The sequence below is a fragment of the Microcaecilia unicolor genome, chromosome 2, assembly GCF_901765095.1.
Source record: "Microcaecilia unicolor chromosome 2, aMicUni1.1, whole genome shotgun sequence".
Classification (NCBI taxonomy): Eukaryota; Metazoa; Chordata; class Amphibia; order Gymnophiona; family Siphonopidae; genus Microcaecilia; species Microcaecilia unicolor.
Genome location: NC_044032.1, coordinates 484995480 through 485012781, shown reverse-complemented (window position 1 = coordinate 485012781; position 17302 = coordinate 484995480). Strand labels below are relative to the sequence as shown.

At 49.0% G+C, this 17302-nt stretch overlaps 1 protein-coding gene across 1 annotated transcript in view; it reads right to left on the bottom strand.

Annotated features, from left to right (window-relative positions):
- TACC3 (transforming acidic coiled-coil containing protein 3) overlaps nucleotides 1-17302 on the bottom strand; it is a 237909-nt gene that overhangs the window by 26737 nt on the left and 193870 nt on the right. Inside the window, exons 12-19 of the mRNA XM_030192179.1 lie at nucleotides 11003-11171; nucleotides 10693-10751; nucleotides 10449-10582; nucleotides 10246-10351; nucleotides 4255-4401; nucleotides 4051-4127; nucleotides 3749-3792; nucleotides 3494-3654 (exon numbers count right to left, since the gene is read on the bottom strand). Of these exons, the coding sequence (XP_030048039.1) occupies nucleotides 3494-3654; nucleotides 3749-3792; nucleotides 4051-4127; nucleotides 4255-4401; nucleotides 10246-10351; nucleotides 10449-10582; nucleotides 10693-10751; nucleotides 11003-11171 (897 nt within the window). The remainder of the gene's footprint in view (nucleotides 1-3493; nucleotides 3655-3748; nucleotides 3793-4050; nucleotides 4128-4254; nucleotides 4402-10245; nucleotides 10352-10448; nucleotides 10583-10692; nucleotides 10752-11002; nucleotides 11172-17302) is intronic.

Below are 17302 nucleotides of genomic sequence, written 5' to 3'. Positions count from 1 at the left end.
CCTAGCCAATCGTCTTTCTGAATCATGGGGAGAAGGGTGCCCAATGGATGGGGCGCATCCCCCCTGTTTTCTTTTCCACAAGGAAGTACCTGGAATAGAATCCCTGCCCTTCCTGCCCGGGTGGCACGGGCTCGACCGCATTGGCGCTGAGAAGGGCGGAGAGTTCCTCTGCAAGTACCTGCCTGTGGTGGGAGCTGAAGGATTGAGCTCCCAGTGGACAATTTGGTGGGGTGGAGACCAAATTCAGGGTGTATCCGCACCGCACTATTTGGAGAATCCACTGGTTGGAGGTTATTAGAGGCCACCTTTGGTGAAAAACTATCAACCTACCCCCGACCGGCAGCCCGTCTGGCACAGCTACTTTGATGGCGGCTATGTTCCCATGGATCCAGTCAAAAGCCCGTCCCCTGCTTTTGCTGTGGAGGTGCAGGGGGCTGCTTAGGCGCACGCTGTTGATGGGAACGAGCGCGCTGGGATTGTCCTTGTGCCTGAGGAGGCCTTCGGGCCGGCTGGTTGTACCTACACTTGCTGTAAGCGTAAGGTGCAGCCTGCCGGGCCCGGGAAAAACGTCCACCAGTGGAGGTGGATGCTGAAGGCGCCCGGTGGGAGAGCTTGTCGAGAGCGGTTTCCCGCTGGTGTAGTTGGTCCACCAACTGCTCGACCTTCTCGCCAAAAATGTTATCCCCCCGGCAAGGGACATCCGCCAGCCGCTGCTGGGTGCGGTTGTCCAGGTCAGAGGCACGGAGCCATGAGAGTCTGCGCATCACTATACCCTGGGCCGCAGCTCTGGATGCCACATCACAGGTGTCATAAATACCCCTGGACAGGAATTTTCTGCACGCCTTCAGCTGCCTGACCACCTCCTGAAAATGCCTGGACTGCTCCGGGGGGAGCTTGTCAACCAGGTCCGTCAGTTGCCGCACATTGTTCCGCATGTGGATGCTCGTGTAGAGCTGGTATGATTGGATTCTGGTCACGAGCATGGAAGAATGGTAGGCCTTCCTCCCAAACAAGTCCAGAGTGCAAGACTCCCGCCCTGGGGGCGCCGAGGCGGTATCCCTCGAACTCCTTGCCCTTTTGAAAGCAGAGTCCACGACCGCTGAGTCATGTGGCAGCTGAGGCCGCATCAACTCCGGGTCCGTGTGGACTCTGTATTGGGACTCCGCTTTCTTGGGGATGGTGGGATTAGATAAGGGCTTCAACCAGTTCCGAAGCAGTGTCTCCTTGAGGACATTGTGCAACGGTACCGTGGAAGACTCTCTAGGTGGTGATGGATAGTCGAGGACTTCGAGCATCTCCGCCCTTGGCTCATCCACGGTGACCACTGGGAAAGGAATGCTAATAGACATGTCCCGAACAAAAGAGGCGAAGGAGAGGCTCTCTGGCGGCGAGAGCTTCCTCTCCGGTGAAGGCGTGGGGTCGGAGGGAAGACCCGCAGACTCCTTGGAAGAGAAATATCTGGCGTCTTCCTCCTCCCCCCACGAGGCCTCCTCCTCGGTGTCGGACATGAGCTCTCTGAGCTCAGACCGCAACCGGGCCCGTCTCGACCCCAAGGAACCACATCCTCGACGATGGTATCGAGAGGTGGACTCCCGCGCCGGGGACGAAGCTCCCTCCCATCGACATTGATTCCACCTGAGTGGCGATCGAGACCGGTGCTGAAGACCGCATCACAGGGTCAGAGCCAGCCGGCGCTTCCGTCAACGGCACCGCGGGCACAAGCACCCCCGGTGCCGGCAAGGCCTTGCGCATCAGCCCCTCCAGGATCCCTGGGAGGATGGCTCGGAGGCACTCGTCTAGGCCCGCTGTCGGGAGAGGCTGGGGGGCCGGTGCGGGCGTCGGTGCTTGAAGCTGCCCAGGTCCAGGAGATGGTACCGGGATACACGACGACCTGCGCATTGACACCTCTTCAATAGAGGGGGAGCGCTCCTCCCGGCATTGGCGCTTCTTAGGGATCGAGTCCCTCGACGTCCCAAAGCTGCCAGTTCCATGCGCCGTGGGCGACCGATGACGGTGCTTCTTCGCAGCTTTCTTTCGATGCCTGTCATGGATGAGGAGGAGGTGGAGTCTCCGCGCCCTCTGGGGGTCGGATCCGACAGGGTTCGTCCCAAATGCCCTGAGCAGCAGGAGCGGCCGGGGCAGACTGCCCACGTGGTCGCTCACCACCGCCGTCGCTGGCAGGTTGTCGGGCCAAGGGAACCTGTACTCCTGGGGGTTGGTGCCATAGTCGGCGCCGAAGACGTCGACATCGGTACTGGTACTGAAGACCCGGCCGTCGACACCGATGCCGCCGAGGTCGACGTCGAAGGGCCGGCGCAAGTTCCAAAAAGACGGTCCCGAAGAACTCGCCTCGCCACCTGCGTTCGCTTTTTCAAGCCGAGGCACAAGGTGCACGCCTTGGAATTATGCTCCGGACCGAGGCACTGGAGACACCAAGCGTGAGGATCGGTCTGCAAGATCTGCCAGCCGCACCGACCACACTTCTTGAATCCGCTTGGGACCTTCGAGGACATCGACGGAAAAATCGCGTTGGCGATGTCAAAATCGTCGATGGTGGTGGTAAAAAGGCACCACAAAATAAAGAAGGTGGACGCACGGCCAGAAGGCCGCGACAAGGCGAAACAAAAGGAGAAAACTCGATGAAAAGGAAAGGTTTACTTTTTTTTTTTTTTTAGAAAGGGACGCGCGAACGCGCGGAAAGAGAAAAGTCAAAAGAAATCGCGGACTAGGCCGCAAATCTGTTTTCAGGGCTGACACGGAGAGGGGACACGTCTCTCTCCAGCACGGAAATCGGAAAAACTGAGTGGAAACGGTTGCGCACGGGCAGGAAGACGGCTGCGCATGTGCGGTGGGCATACCCTGCGTGCGGGACCTCCCGCGAGATGTTTCTTCCAGTTTGAGGGGCTGCCGTGGACGTCAACCCAGTCGTGAGAACAAGCAGCCTGCTTGTCCTCGGAGAATGAATTTTATCAACTTTATGCAGTTAAAAATCTGTGGTCCTTCAAAGAGTATTATTGTAAGGTTATCCATCATGGCACCTTCCCAGTTCATACTAATTCCTAAGTCCGGAAAAGACCTCTTTAGAGGTTTATCTGTACTTATCTAGATATAAAAATATTAGCCAAAGTGTTAGCTGAAAGGATTGCAGTACATGCGAAACAGGTGGGTTTTGTGCGACACAGGAACATTAATCAGGCAATACCAAAGGTTTTATTAGCGATGGCAGTGTCAGCAAACTAACCAGACTGCTTTGGAGACTGGATTGGACACTGAGTAAGTGTTTGACAGGGTCAACTGGTCATTTTTGTTTCATGCCTTACAGTGTAATGGCATACAAGGAGTTATTTACAAGCTGTGTGAACACTCTGCTAACCCAATAGTATACGTACTCCTCTTTTTACTGTCCAATGGAGTTTGAGGCAAGGTTGCCCCTTTGAAAGCATCCTTGTTTGCTCTTACTTTGAAACGCTTTTTACACATGGTAACAGTTTACCTTGCGATATCCTTCTAACACATCCTTCTGTTTTTCAAATCGCTTGAACAATTCAGAAAATGACTTTTCCATGGAATTCAAATCATCTTGCACATGCTGCTTTTCCTGCAGTATTTTCTGTATTTCTAGCTTTGCATCTTCTTTTTGCTTCTGAGAATCCTCTAAAACCCCAAAAAGAGAAAGCGATAAATTCAAATTGCTACAGTACCACACATTTATATCTATGGTATACAAGTAAATATTTTAAACACTTACCTATCATTTGTGTTACTGTACATTCAAATTCTGCAACAATTTTCCTAAACAAAAAAGTTAGCCGTTTAGTGTACACCTATAAATCAAATTTAGAAAGTCAAACGTATTGGATTATTACAGCTAATTTATCTACATGTTATAACTTCTACTAATACAAGTGGCTTAACATGAAAACCACACTACTTTATTCAACATCAAAAAAGACTAGTAAATGCTTCAGAGTATCCCGTTTCATCTTTGCAATGACAAAAGATCCAAACACATAAGAAAAAAAAAAAGTTGCACCACCATTAAAAACATACCCCATTTCTGTATATGCTATCAGAAGCCTTTCATGTTTATTTTTCCAGTGCAAAACATCTAGTTCTTTTTCCTGAACCTGAAAAGGAAATGATCAAGATTTTAACCGTTTTAAAAGATTCATAAGACCACAAAATGATCTGAGAAAGGATTTTTGACAATCTTCTAATGAAATGCCTCCATTAGTACAATGCTGATTAGCATACCTTAAGCTGAACTGCTTCTATAGCTGCATCCATATCTTTCTGGCTGAATTTCAGGACTTCAACAATAGCATCAACAGTAGGGAAAGGAAGGACTGAAGTAGATAATCTGGGTGAGGTAGAGATATCAGCAACTAAAGTAGATGGCTCCTAAGAGGAAAAAAAAAAAAAAAAGGTTTGTATAGCTGGGATAATCCAAACACATGAGTTCCTTTACTTTCACAGTATTTCTGTGAATAACCAGATGAACAGTATAAATACTAGTCAACTATTTTCATAGTATTTCTGTGAATAACCAGATGAACAGATTAACGAGTTTCAGTTCCAAAACTGCATGTTTAGCTATACAGTTCTGAACTGTGGGACTACTTTAAATATAGCGAAGATGCTTACCTGTAGCAGGTAATCTCCAAGGGCAGCAGGCCATATTATTCTCACACAGGCACGCCTTCACTGGAGTAGCCCCCACACTCTAGAATGCACTGCCTGAAAAGCTCAGCTTAACACAAGACTATCTCTACTTCAGGAAGCAGGTGAAAGCTTCAACTTAATGGAACTAACTAACATATTAGTCTCACTCGCACAAAGAGGGACACGGGCTGCACATACTGCAGCAGGACATGTTTATCCACTCCTACCCTAGCTGAGATAAACATTAAACCATCTCTGACCTCACCTAACTCTTCTTACTCTCTTACCTATCTACATATTCCATTTTTGCTTTACCCGTCACTATCAATTAAAATGTTCTATTACATATTGTGTTGACATTGTAAGTAGTATACTATGCCACACTTTGTATTTGAATATTTTTACTGCTGTAATTGCCTTTTGCTCATGTTTGATCTATTTCTTACTATACACCACCTTGAGTGAACTCCTTCAAAAAGGCAGTAAATAAATCCTAACAATGTGGGCAACACGGTCCGTATTGCCAGGTCCGGAGCTTGTAAAAAGCTTTAAGAACACGCGCCACACTCCCATTGCACACACACAAGTGCCTTCCCACCCACCACGACAGCAAGAGAGGCAACTCCAAGGGAGATGGGAGAGTATGTGAGAATGAATATATGGCCTGCTATCCTCAGAAAATACCTGCTTCATGTTCTGATGTGTATCCCCCCCCCCCCCTTTTTAATTTTACTTTTCTTTTTCTTATTTTTATCCTAATCTTGGAATTGTTTACTGTTTCTTGATTGTGAGCTCCTATTTTGCCTTGTATTGTAAATTGTTACCTGTTGCTATGTTGTGAGCTCTTGTTTACCTCTGTATTGAAAATCAATAAAAGAAAATAAACCAAAACAAAAGAAAATACTGGCTACAGGTAAGTATATTTGCTTTCTCTGAGGACAAGCAGGCCAATAATTCTCATATGTGGGATTCCCTTGCTACCAGGCTCACAAAAAACCTCCACCACTGATCAACAGAACCTCGTTATAGCAAGATTAAAATACAGATTAACCTGAAATTATATACAAACTGTGTGAGAGTGCAGCCTGGAACAGAATAAAATGGCTCGGAGGCTGGGGTTGGTCTGGACAGTACTGCAAAATTTGTTTGGTGTCTGGAATCCAGCTGTCGTGTCAATTATCTTGCTCAAAGCAGTAAGTGTGGACTGAAGACCACATCGCAGCCTTGCAAATTTCTTTAATGGATGCTGATCTCAAGTAGGCTACCAATGCAGCCATGGCTCAACACCATGAGCCTTGACATGACCCTCCAAGATCAGCCCCAGCCTGTGGGTAAGTAAAGAAATGCAATCTGCCATCCAATTGAAAATGGTGCATTTTACAATGGAAACCCCCATCCTGTTTGGGTCAAAAGAAACAAAAGGCTGGGTGGAATGTCTATGGGGCCTAGTCCACTCCACGTAAAAGGTTAATGCTCACTTGCAGTCCAAAGTGTGGAATGCACTCTTGCCAGGATGGGCATGAGGTCTGGGAAAGAAAATTAGCAGGACAATCAACTGGTTCAAACAGAACTCCAACAACCTTAGGCAACAACTTAAGGTGTGTGCAGAGAACTACTCTGTTGTGAGTAAACTTAGTATAAAGGTGCATCCACTACTAAGGCCTGAAGCTCACCACCCTGCAAGCTAAAGTAACCACCACCAAAAGTATGACCTTCCAGGTCAAGTACTTCAGATGACAGGAAACCAGTGACTCAAAAGGAGCTTTCATCAGCTGGGTGAGAACAATGTTGAAGTCTCATGACACAGGTGGAGGTTTGACAGGGGCCTTTGTCAAAAGTAAACCTCTAATGAAGAGAGCAACTAGAGGCTGTCCAGAGATGTGCTTACTCTCTACACGATAAGCACTAATTGCAACATGGTGATCCCTTACTGAGTTGATCTTGAGGCCAGACTTGAAAGGGTGTAGAAGATATTCAAGCAGGGTCTGAAAAGGGCAGGAAATGGGATCTAGGGCTTTGCCCTCATACCAGATGACCAACCTCCTCCATTTGAAAGAGTAACATCATACTCTGAGGAGCCAGTCGTCTAGGTACGGGTGAACCCGGATACCCTCTCGCCTGAGAAAAGCAGCTACTACCACCATAACCTTTGAGAAGGTTCGGGGAGCTGTGGCGAGGCCAAAAGGCAAGGCCCGAAACTGGAAATGTTTTTCCATCACCGCAAACCGCAGAAACCTCTGGTGCGGGGGCCAAATAGGAATCTGCAAGTAAGCGTCTTTCAGGTCCAGAGACGTGAAAATCTCTCCTGGCTGTACCGCCGCAATGACAGAGTGCAGGGTTTCCATGTAAAAATTCCGCACTCTCAGGGACTTGTTGACTTCTTTTAAGTCTAGGATGGGCTAAAAAGACCCTCCTTTTCCCGGCACCACAAAGTAAATGGAGTAACTGCCAGAGCCGTGTTCGGTGGCAGGCACCGGGGACACCGCCCCTATGTGAATCAAGCCTTGCAAGGTCTCCTCTACCGCCGCCCTTTTGGCGGCAGAACTGCATCGGGACTCCACAAACACGTCTCTTATCGGGGCACTGAATTCTATTTTGTAGCCATCTCTGATCAGGTCCAAAACCCACTGATCTGAGGAAATCTTGGCCCACTCCTCGAGAAAGAGGGAAAGTCATCCTCCTATTACAGGAATCGAGGAGGGGGCCAGCGCACCATCATTAAGAGGGTCGCCCTTGGACTCCAGGCCTTGAGCCGGTCGCTGCAGAATGCTTGTCTGAGCGAAAGGAGTACCTCAGCTGAAAGCGGGCACGAGAAGTGAACCCAGCAGAATGCCCCAGGTGGTACCTTCTAGCTTCACGGAAGCGAGGTATGTAAGAGGAGGGAACCGCCTGACCCTTGGAAGAAGGCCGCGGCCTATTCTCGGCTAAGCGCTGGGTTTAGCATCCCCCAGGCCTTTAACAATGTTTTCCACCTCCTCACCAAATAGAACGCCTTTAAAGGGCAACTTCACCAACCTTTGCTTAGAGGCCATGTCACCCGCCCAATGCCATAGCCAAAGAAGGCGGCAAGCCGCCACCGCCACAGCCATCTGCTTAGCCGAAGCTCTGACCAGATCATAAAGGGCGTCATCCAAGAAGGACAAGGCAGACTCCATCCGCGGTGCCACCTCCGCAAGGGGCTCCGCTCCATCTCCGGGCTGTTCCACTGCTTGTTGTAACCAAACGAGGCAGGCTCGGGCAGCGTAGCAGCTGCATGCAGACGCCTGTAAGGATAGGCCTGAAATATCAAAGGACCGTTTCATAGCCGATTCTAGGCGTCAGTCCTGCATGTCCTCAGGGCAACTCCTCTTTCCACTGGGAGGGTAGTTTTCTTTGTCACAGCCGTGACCAGGGCATCCACTTTAGGCACTGCTAGGCACGCCAAATGCTCCTCACTTAGAGGGTATAATTGTCCCATAGCCCTGGCGTCTTTCAAAGGCCCCTAGGGGTCAGCCCATCGAGCCGTGATAAGCTCTTGGACGGAGTCATGCAAAGGAAGGGCTCGAGCAGGCTTCTTAGTACTTGCCATCCTCGGATTACCAGAGAAGGCTTCGGCACTCACAGGATCTTCAATAGAGAGGGCCTGAAATGCATTAGAAATAAGCGCTGGCAGCTCATCGCGGTGGAAAATCCTCACTGCGGAAGGATTATCTGGATCCAGTGGCAATCCTGCACCTTCCTCTGGCTCTCCAGACCACGAGGGCCTGCCAGACCCCTCAGACTCCTCACATCCCGACCACGGGGACGGGGGTGCACCACTCTCTGAAGGGGAATCCACCCTTCTGCGCTTGCCCTGCGACCATCTGTCAGGGGAAAACGCACCTGACGGCAATTCAAGGCCGGGCTCTGCTGGAGGGGACACAGGCAGCCGGACCGATTGAGACCCCTGCGGGAGAGCTCTTTTTAACATAAATACTTTATGCAGCAGCAAAACAAACTCAGGGGAGAATGGCTCACCCTGGACTCCCGGTTCCAGTACGGGGGCAATGGTTCTCATAATAGCCTCCATACGAGGCTCCCCTCCAGGCTCAAACCCCTCCGCCTCTGCGGGGGTCGCACCATGCTGTTCCAAAATGGTGCCCCGCTGCCAGCTCCACGGAGCGGGAAGAAACCTCACTCGCCATGCTCGGGCCGGCTCTAACGTCAGAAGAGCACGATTTACAGAGCCCTGCTGCTGATCTGCGCTTGCCACAACGGGAACAGCGCTTAACAACCTCCGCAGCCATCGCTGAAAACAGCAGGAAATTCAAAATGGTGGATTCGCGCCAAAATCATCCCAAACGCGGGACCTCCCCGGAGGAGCTACAAAATGCTATTACCTCCCCGGATCGAGTCCACAGAGCTCCGATCCACTGCACAATCAGAAGAAAACCTCTTTTCTGGGATCGCTGCGCTACAGTGCGACGCAACTTTTTTTTTTTTTTTAACGCTGTGAGGAAAGTCAGAGGCAACAGCGCAAGAAGCAAATTTTTCCACTCCGGAGGATCAGTCGCGTGGGAAAGGCAGTGAAAGGGCGAACCTATGTGCCTGAATCCACAGCATGGGCAAAGACAGGGACAGGGCTAGCCTATGTGTCTACATCCACATCGGGGGCCGGGTAAGGCAGGGAAAGAGCTAACCTATGTGTCTTTAAAGTGGGCACCACCAGCCACATCACCCCTGCTACAACTGGCAACAGCACAGGAGCCACCCCAGGCAGATTTTCTGAAGGAGATGAATAAGCTGCAGCCACCCTGCTGGGGAGATAGAGTATACTGAAGAGGCAGATGGAGCTAGCTGGCCATGAGGCACTAATGGTTTTTCAGTGCTCTCTATATCCCCCTGCTGGTTGATGGCCACTACCCACTTGTAATGGATTCATCTGCTTGATGACAAGGAAAGATAAACTTATTGAATGACAAGTGTTTGTGGCACTAAGTCCTCTGGTTTTATGAAAGAAAAATGCCCATACTGAACAGCAAGTCTCCTTGAATTTGAACAAGAAAACTTAGCTCAAAGTACCTGAGCAAATTGTGAACTTGAGGGAACATATTGCTACTGTAAGAATTTATTTTCCATTAGCATTAATACAAGAGAATATGACTCCAATTAAAGCTGAAAGAAAATGGCTGTTTTGAAGGTGTTGAGCTGCTCTCATGGCCACTGAGTCTGACTTTCCTGTTCAATACAAAGAGTACTTCCAAAACTGTAAACTAAGCCACCATTTGAGCATGATGCTGGTCCATTTCAGAGGTTAGTTTTATGTATTCTGTCACCCCCCACCCAAAAGAAGGCTCAATGTATTTTGTTCCAATTTCATAATTTTGATGTCAAAACGTAACAAAGTAAAAAGGAAACTGGTAAAGATAGGGAAAACACAGGAGGAAACCTGTCTTTTGTAAACTTCTTAGACAACTGTACTGATGGGCATTTTATCAAAGTGACTAGTGACAGCAAGCTGAATTAGGAAATCTGGGGACGAAACGGACTCCATTAATTTTGTTAGCACAACTGTTCCAGGTGTAGGATGTATAGATGTGGTGAATGAATTAGTGTGATGCTTACTGAAATGGTGAAAGTGCCTAGTAGATCTAATCCTTTTGGTTTTTCTTCATTTTGAAAAGGCTCTACATGCACAGTATTTTCAATTTCAGATTCCAATGGCCCAGAACTATAAAAACAAAACAGAAGTTAGTTCATTCACAGCTACTACAGCTTTACAGATTACATTTTCTCCACATTTTGTTAAACAAAAATCTCATACATACCAACTTTTAAGAGACACATTAGTCAGACAAATATTTGTTTCCTGTACACCAGTGTGTGTTTTTCTGGGGCTCTCTCTCAGCAAAGGATCAAATTTCAAATAGAGAGACTGTTTCCTCAAAGCAGACTCTTTAAACTAGGAAAATAAGCAGTAAATTTAAAGTCACAGATTTAAAACAACATTTGACAATTTAGCCTTATATAAAGGGATTGTTTTAAACAGCTATACACACTGAAAACACTTACTGAAGAAGATCCAAATTGCTCCAGATAGTCTATCTCTATTGGTTGGCACAGTCCTTCAACTGGAAAGAAAAAAAGCAAACTTGTTCCATCAGAATTTAAATCACAATTGTTTTAACACATTTAAAAAAAAAGCTACAATTTCCATTTGGCAGATTTTTTTAAACAGTTTAATTTGATTCTTATTAGAAATTAAGTCCAATATCTAAGTGGTTACTGTGGTTGACAAGCTGCATTTCTTGAGGACAGTTAAAACATATAGAGGGCAAAGGTCAGAAGAATCTCATAGCAAACAACACAGATCTGGCCTTACATTCTGCAGCAGGTTTGAAGTCCATTTCAAAGATTGATATATCAGCATATGAACCCGGTTTCACTGCAGCTTTATGTTCATCCAGTTCATCCTCAACAGCTTTTCTATCACTGACTGAAGTCAGGTTGCCTCTGCTGGATGAAAGGTCTAATGGATTCAGTTCTTGTCCCTAAAAGCAGGAAAGATATTTAAAAAAAAAAAAAAAAAAAAAAGATAACGATTAAATTGCAGCACTATATCTAATCTGCATTTTTGCCTAGCAATAATGGTAGGACCAGGTTTACATCAAGCTTGGATGCTAAAAATTAGCAACTTCACTAGCCATAAAGCTTCTCTGCATCAGTGCAAACTACAAAAAAGCACTGCAATGACATAAGTGATGCCTAGTATCTATTTCACCCAATTACAACTGAAACCGCTTTGCAGTATATGCCCTCACTTTCTCAGGCTAAAAAAATGTTTCAGGATTCAACTGCAATTTCCCCCCACTTGTACAATAGAATAGCTGTGCTAGTCTTGAACATTTACGAGTGCAATTGGGTAGCTCCTAATCTTATAAGGACCTGGAATGTGATACAATGGCTTTGTGTAACCAAAAAAGCATCTTAGTGATTATGACAACATACTAATGTTTAGAACTTGAACTTTACTCTCACTAGGCCATTTCTAGGCATCAACACATGGCCATCAGTAAATTACTTTGAGCAAAGGGAAAATTAGGTTCTTACCTTGGTAATTTTCTTTCCTTTAGTCACAGCAGATGAATCCATTACGAATGGGTTGTGTCCACCTATCAGCAGGGGGAGATAGAGAACACTGAAAAACCATAGTGCCTCTAGGCCAGCTAGCTCCATCTGCCTCTCAGTATTTTGAAGCTTCCAAAGCAGTGTTAAACCGCAAAGTAGAATAACATGAACTTTCCTCACAGTGAACCAACGCCCCAGAACAGGAGCAATAACACAAAGGAGGGACGAACTCAACCTCCTGTAGTAGAACAGAAATCCTGAAGACTGTTTTCTAACTTCTCCCAATGAGGGAACATATCTGCAGGAAAAAGAACACAAAACAGAGTCAATCAGGGAGGGATCATGGATTCATCTGCTGTGACTAAAGGAAAGAAAATTACCAAGGTAAGAACCTAATTTTCCCTTCCTTGTCATCAGCAGCAGATGAATCCATTACGAGTGGGATGTATCAAAGCAATCCCTAGATAGGGCGGGAACAAGCCACACCACGCGCAAGTACTTGTGCTCCAAAAAAACGCGTCCTTATTGGCAGCCACACCCAGCCTGTAATGACGGGCAAAAGAGAGCATAGAAGCCCAAGTAGCTGCACTACATATCTCTTGAAGAGAGAGTGCTCCCGTCTCAGCCCAAGAGGAGGAAATCACTCTTGTGGAATGTGCCTTAAAGGCATCAGGCGGAGGCCAGCCAGATAGCAGATATGCAGAAAAAATGGCTTCCTTAAGCCAACAGGCTACAGTGGCTTTAGACGCTGGAGACCATCTGCGAGGACCTGACAACAATACGAAAAGGTGATCAGAGGTTCTGAAAGCATTTGACATCTGCAGATACTGCAACAGAGCCCTGCGCACATCCAGAAGGTGCAACTGCCCAAAAGATTTGGGGAAACTCCTCTTTAGAAAAGGAGGGCAGGAAAATAGGCTGGTTTAGGTGAAGCACTGAAACCACCTTATGCAGGAAGGAAGGCACAGTAAGTACCGTAACTCCGGACTCTGAGAATTGAAGAAATGGGTCTCGACAGGACAGCGCCTCGAGCTCAGACACCCATCTCGCCGATGTAATGGCCACCAAAAAGACTGTCTTTAGAGTCACATCCTTCTCCAAAGCTCGCCTCAGCAGCTCAAAGGGCGAACACTGACGAGCCTTTAATACTAGCCCCAGGTTCCAAGCTGGACAAGGGGCCCGCATGGGAGGCCGGAGCCGAAACACCCCTCTAAGAAACCGTGCAATGTCCTGATGCGCAGTCAGGGAGAGGCCCGAGATCTTCCCCCGAAAACAAGCCAACGTGCCACTTGAACACGCAGGGAATTATAGGCCAAGCCTTTTTGTACACCATCCTGCAAAAAGTCAAGTATCGGCGACACAGAAGCCCGCATGGGTGTGATCGCTTTAGAAGCACACCAAGCCTCAAACTGGCGCCATATCCGAGCATAGGCCACGGAAGTGGAATGCTTGCGGGCCTGCAAGAGAGTGGAGATGACCTTGTTAGAATAGCCCTTGTCTCTCAATTGCGCCCTCTCAATAGCCATGTCGTAAGACCAAAGCGGCATGGATCCTCCATGGTCACCGGGCCCTGCGTCAACAGGTTCGGTACCAGAGGCAAAGGAAGGGGAGCCTCCACCAGCATCCACCAGAGGTCCGCATACCATGGCCGCCTGGGCCAATCCGGGGCAATAAGGATCACCACTCCTTGATGCAGCCGAATTCGCAGGAGGAGTCACCCTATTAAGGGCCAAGGAGGGAACACATACAGGAGGCCCAGAGGCCAGGGTTCAGCCAAGGCATCCAACCCCGCCGAGCGAGGATCTCTCCGTCTGCTGAAAAAGGACAGGACTTTGGCATTTGTGCTTGAGGCCATAAGATCCGCAGGGTCGATTTGATACCTGCTTAGAAAAAGAGCCTGCACATTGCTCTGACCTGCTATGTGAGCTGCTGACAGAAGCTGCAGATGTAGCTTGGCCCAGTGACATATCTGAGCGGCCTCTGCGGCCAGTGCATGGCACTGAGTGCCGCCTTGACAATTTATGTAAGCCACTGCTGTCGTGTTGTCCGACAGAACTCTAACAGCCAGTCCCTCCAGAGTCATGTGAAAGGCCAGAAGAGCCTGGAATATCAGTCTCAGTTCCAAGCGATTGATGGACCACCCCGTTTCCTCGGGTGTCCACAGACCCTGGGCTCGCGGGCGAGGCATCCTCAGGAGCAGATGGACCTGGTTCTGAAGCTTGCACTGCCTTTGCTCGGGTAGGAATACATACCCCAAGGCTGTGTCGAACCAGACCCCCCAAATATTCTAGAGATTGAGAGGGGGGTCAGGTGACTTTTGGCTATATTGACGACCCAGCCCAGAGATTGCAGTACTGAGACCATTCTGGCTGTTACGTGACGACTCTCTTCTGCAGAGTCCGCTCTGATGAGCCAGTCGTCGAGGTACGGGTGAACCCGGATACCCTCTCACCTGAGAAAGGCAGCTACCACCATTACCTTGGAAAAGGTTTGGGGAGCTGTGGCGAGGCCAAAAGGCAAGGCCCGAAACTGGAAATGTTTTCCCACCACCACAAACCGGAGGAACCGTTGGTGCGGGGGCCTTATAGGAATGTGCAAGTAAGCTTCTTTCAGGTGCAGAGATGTGAGGAACTCTCCTGGCTGAACCGCCGCAATGACGGAGCGCAGGGTTTCCATGTAAAAATACCGCACTCTTAGTAACTCATTGACTTTCTTTAAGTCGAGAATGGGCCGATAAGACCCGCCTTTTCGCGGCACCACAAAATAAATGGAATAACGACCGCAGCCGTGTTTGGCGGGAGACAGGGATCACCGCTCCGAAGTGTAACAAGACCTGTAAGGTCTCCTCTACCGCCGCCTGTTTTGACGGCAGTGCTGCATCGGGACTCCACAAACACATCTCTCACCGGGGCACCGAATTCCAACCGGTAACCTTCTCTGATCAGGTCCAGGACCCACTGATCTGAGGTAATCTTGGTCCACTCCTCAAGAAAGAGGGAAAGGCGTCCTCCTACAGCTGTAAAGGAGGAGTGGACCGGCGTCCCATCATTGTGGAGGACGGCCCTTAACTCCTGGCCTTGAGCCTGCCGCTGCGGAACGTTTGTCCGAGCGAAAGGAGTTCCTCTGCTGAAAACGGGCACGCTGAGTAAACCTAGCAGAGCACCCTGGGCGATACCTTCAAGCTTCACGGAAGCGAGGTCTGGAGGAGGAGGGAACCACCTGACCCTTGGAAGGTCGCGGCCTATCCTCAGGTAACCTCTGGGGTTTAGCATCCCCCATGTCTTTAACAATCTTCTCTAACTCCTCTCCAAATAACAGAAAGCCCCGAAAGGGTAACTTCACCAGCCTTTGCTTACAGGCCATGTCAGCCGCCCAATGCCTTAGCCATAGAAGTCAGTAGGCGGACACCACCACAGACATCTGTTTAGCCGAAGCTCTGACCAGATCATAAAGGGCGTCAGCTAAAAATGACAAGGCCGACTCCATTCACGGTGCAATGTCAGCGAGGGACTCCACACCATCCACAGGCTGTTCCACTGCCTGTTGTAACCAAGAGAGGCAGGCTGGAACAGCATAAGAACTGCACACAGACGCCCTTAAGGCCAGGCCCGAAATCTCAAAGGACCGTTCTAGCGCTGATTCCAGCCGCCGGTCCTGAATGTCCTTCAGAGTGACCCCTACCTCTACTGGGAGGGTGGTCTTTTTTCGTCACCGCCGTGACTAAGGCATCCACTTTAGGCATCCCAAAATGGGCCAAGTGCTCCTCACTCAGAGGGTAAAGATGCCCCATCCACTTTCAAGGGCCCCTCAGGGTCAGCCCATTGAGCAGAAATAAGCTCTTGGATGGAGTCATGCAAAGGAAAGGCTCGAGCAGGCTTCTTAGTACTCACCATCCTCGGATTACCAGAGAAGGCCTCGCCTTTATCAGGATCATCAATAGAGAGGGCCTGTAAGGCATCGGAGATAAGTGCTGGCAGCTCATCGTGGTGGAAAATCCGAACCGCAGTGGGATCATCCAGATCCAGTATCAAACCAGCACCTTCCTCTGGCTCCTCAGACCACGAAGGCCTGCCAGATCCCTCAGAGTCCCCACAGCCCGACCACAGGGGGGAAAGGGGGGAGCGCCACTCTCTGATGGGGAATTTACCCGTCTATGCTTAGCGTGCATCCAACGCTCAGGGGAATCCACGTCTGATACCAGCCCCGGGCCATCATCAGTCGGAGGGAGACCAGGTAGCAACGCAGTGTCAGACACCTGCAGCAGAGCTCTTTTCAGCATGAAGGCTTTATGTAAAATAAGCACAAACTCGGGGGAGAAAAACTCACCCTGACCTCCCGTCTCCGAATTAGGAGCCACGGGGAACGGAGCTCCTCTGGTAGCCTCGGCCTGAGGCGCCCCTCTGCTCTCAGACTCCTCTGCAACCGCGGGGGTCGAGCCATGCGGCGCTTCCAAGATGGCGCCCGCTGCCAGCTCCGAGTGGAAAGAATCATCGCTCGCCATGCTCGTACTGGCTCTACCGTCTAAACAGCACGTTTTACAGAGCCCCGCTGCTGATTTGCGCTTGCCACAACGGGAACAGCGCTTAACTCCCTCAGCAGCAATCGCCGAAAAACGGCGGAATAAAATTCAAAATGACGGCTTCGCACCAAAATCACCCCGATCGGAATGCCGTCTGCAGGCCCTCCCTGGAGGGGCTGAGTATTGCTCTTACCTCAAAGGACCGAGTCCACGAGCTCCAGTTACGCTGCACAGTCAGGAAAAGCCTCAGAAATAGCAACGCTGTCAAAGCGTGATTTTTTTTTTTTTAATGCTGTGAGGAAAGTTGGAGGCAAACAGCTAGAGGTACTCCGGAGGCAGAAGAGGGTGGGAAAGGCAGGGAAAGTGCGAACCTATATGTCTGCATCCACATAGGGGGAAGGGTAAGGCAGGGAAAGGGCGAACCTATGTGCCTTTAAAGTGGGCTCCACTTAGCCACAACACCCCTGCTACAACTGGCAAAAGCACAGGAGCCATCCCAGGCAGAATATTCAAGGAGCTTTACAAGCTGCGTCCAACCCTGCTGGGAGATAAGAGAAATACTGAGAGGCAGATGGAGTAAGCCGTCCTAGAGGCACTATGGTTTTCAGTGTTCTCTCCCCTGCTGGTAGGTGGACATAACCCATTCGTAATGGATTCATCTGCTGCTGATGACAAGGAAGGAGGGCAGATACCTTTGATTCAATTTGTCTTGTATGCTGCTGTATCGAACAGTTTTATTACATGCTATACTGCACCAAAACGGAACACTCAACTAAAGCCACATACATTACACAACTTAAGCCAGATACATTCACAAAAACAGATCACAGAGACAATTAATGATCAGCTTATGCCAGATACATTCTTTGTCTCTGCAATTTGAACTGTAGACATGGCCAATGGATGGACAGCCACCTAAATGGAATGCTAGCCTCCAGTGATAACGTTGCACTGCAAGTCCCTATTTGTTGATGTAAGTCACTGATATGAGCATTGTCACCTGATCACCTTCCCTCATAACATAGGAAGGAACAA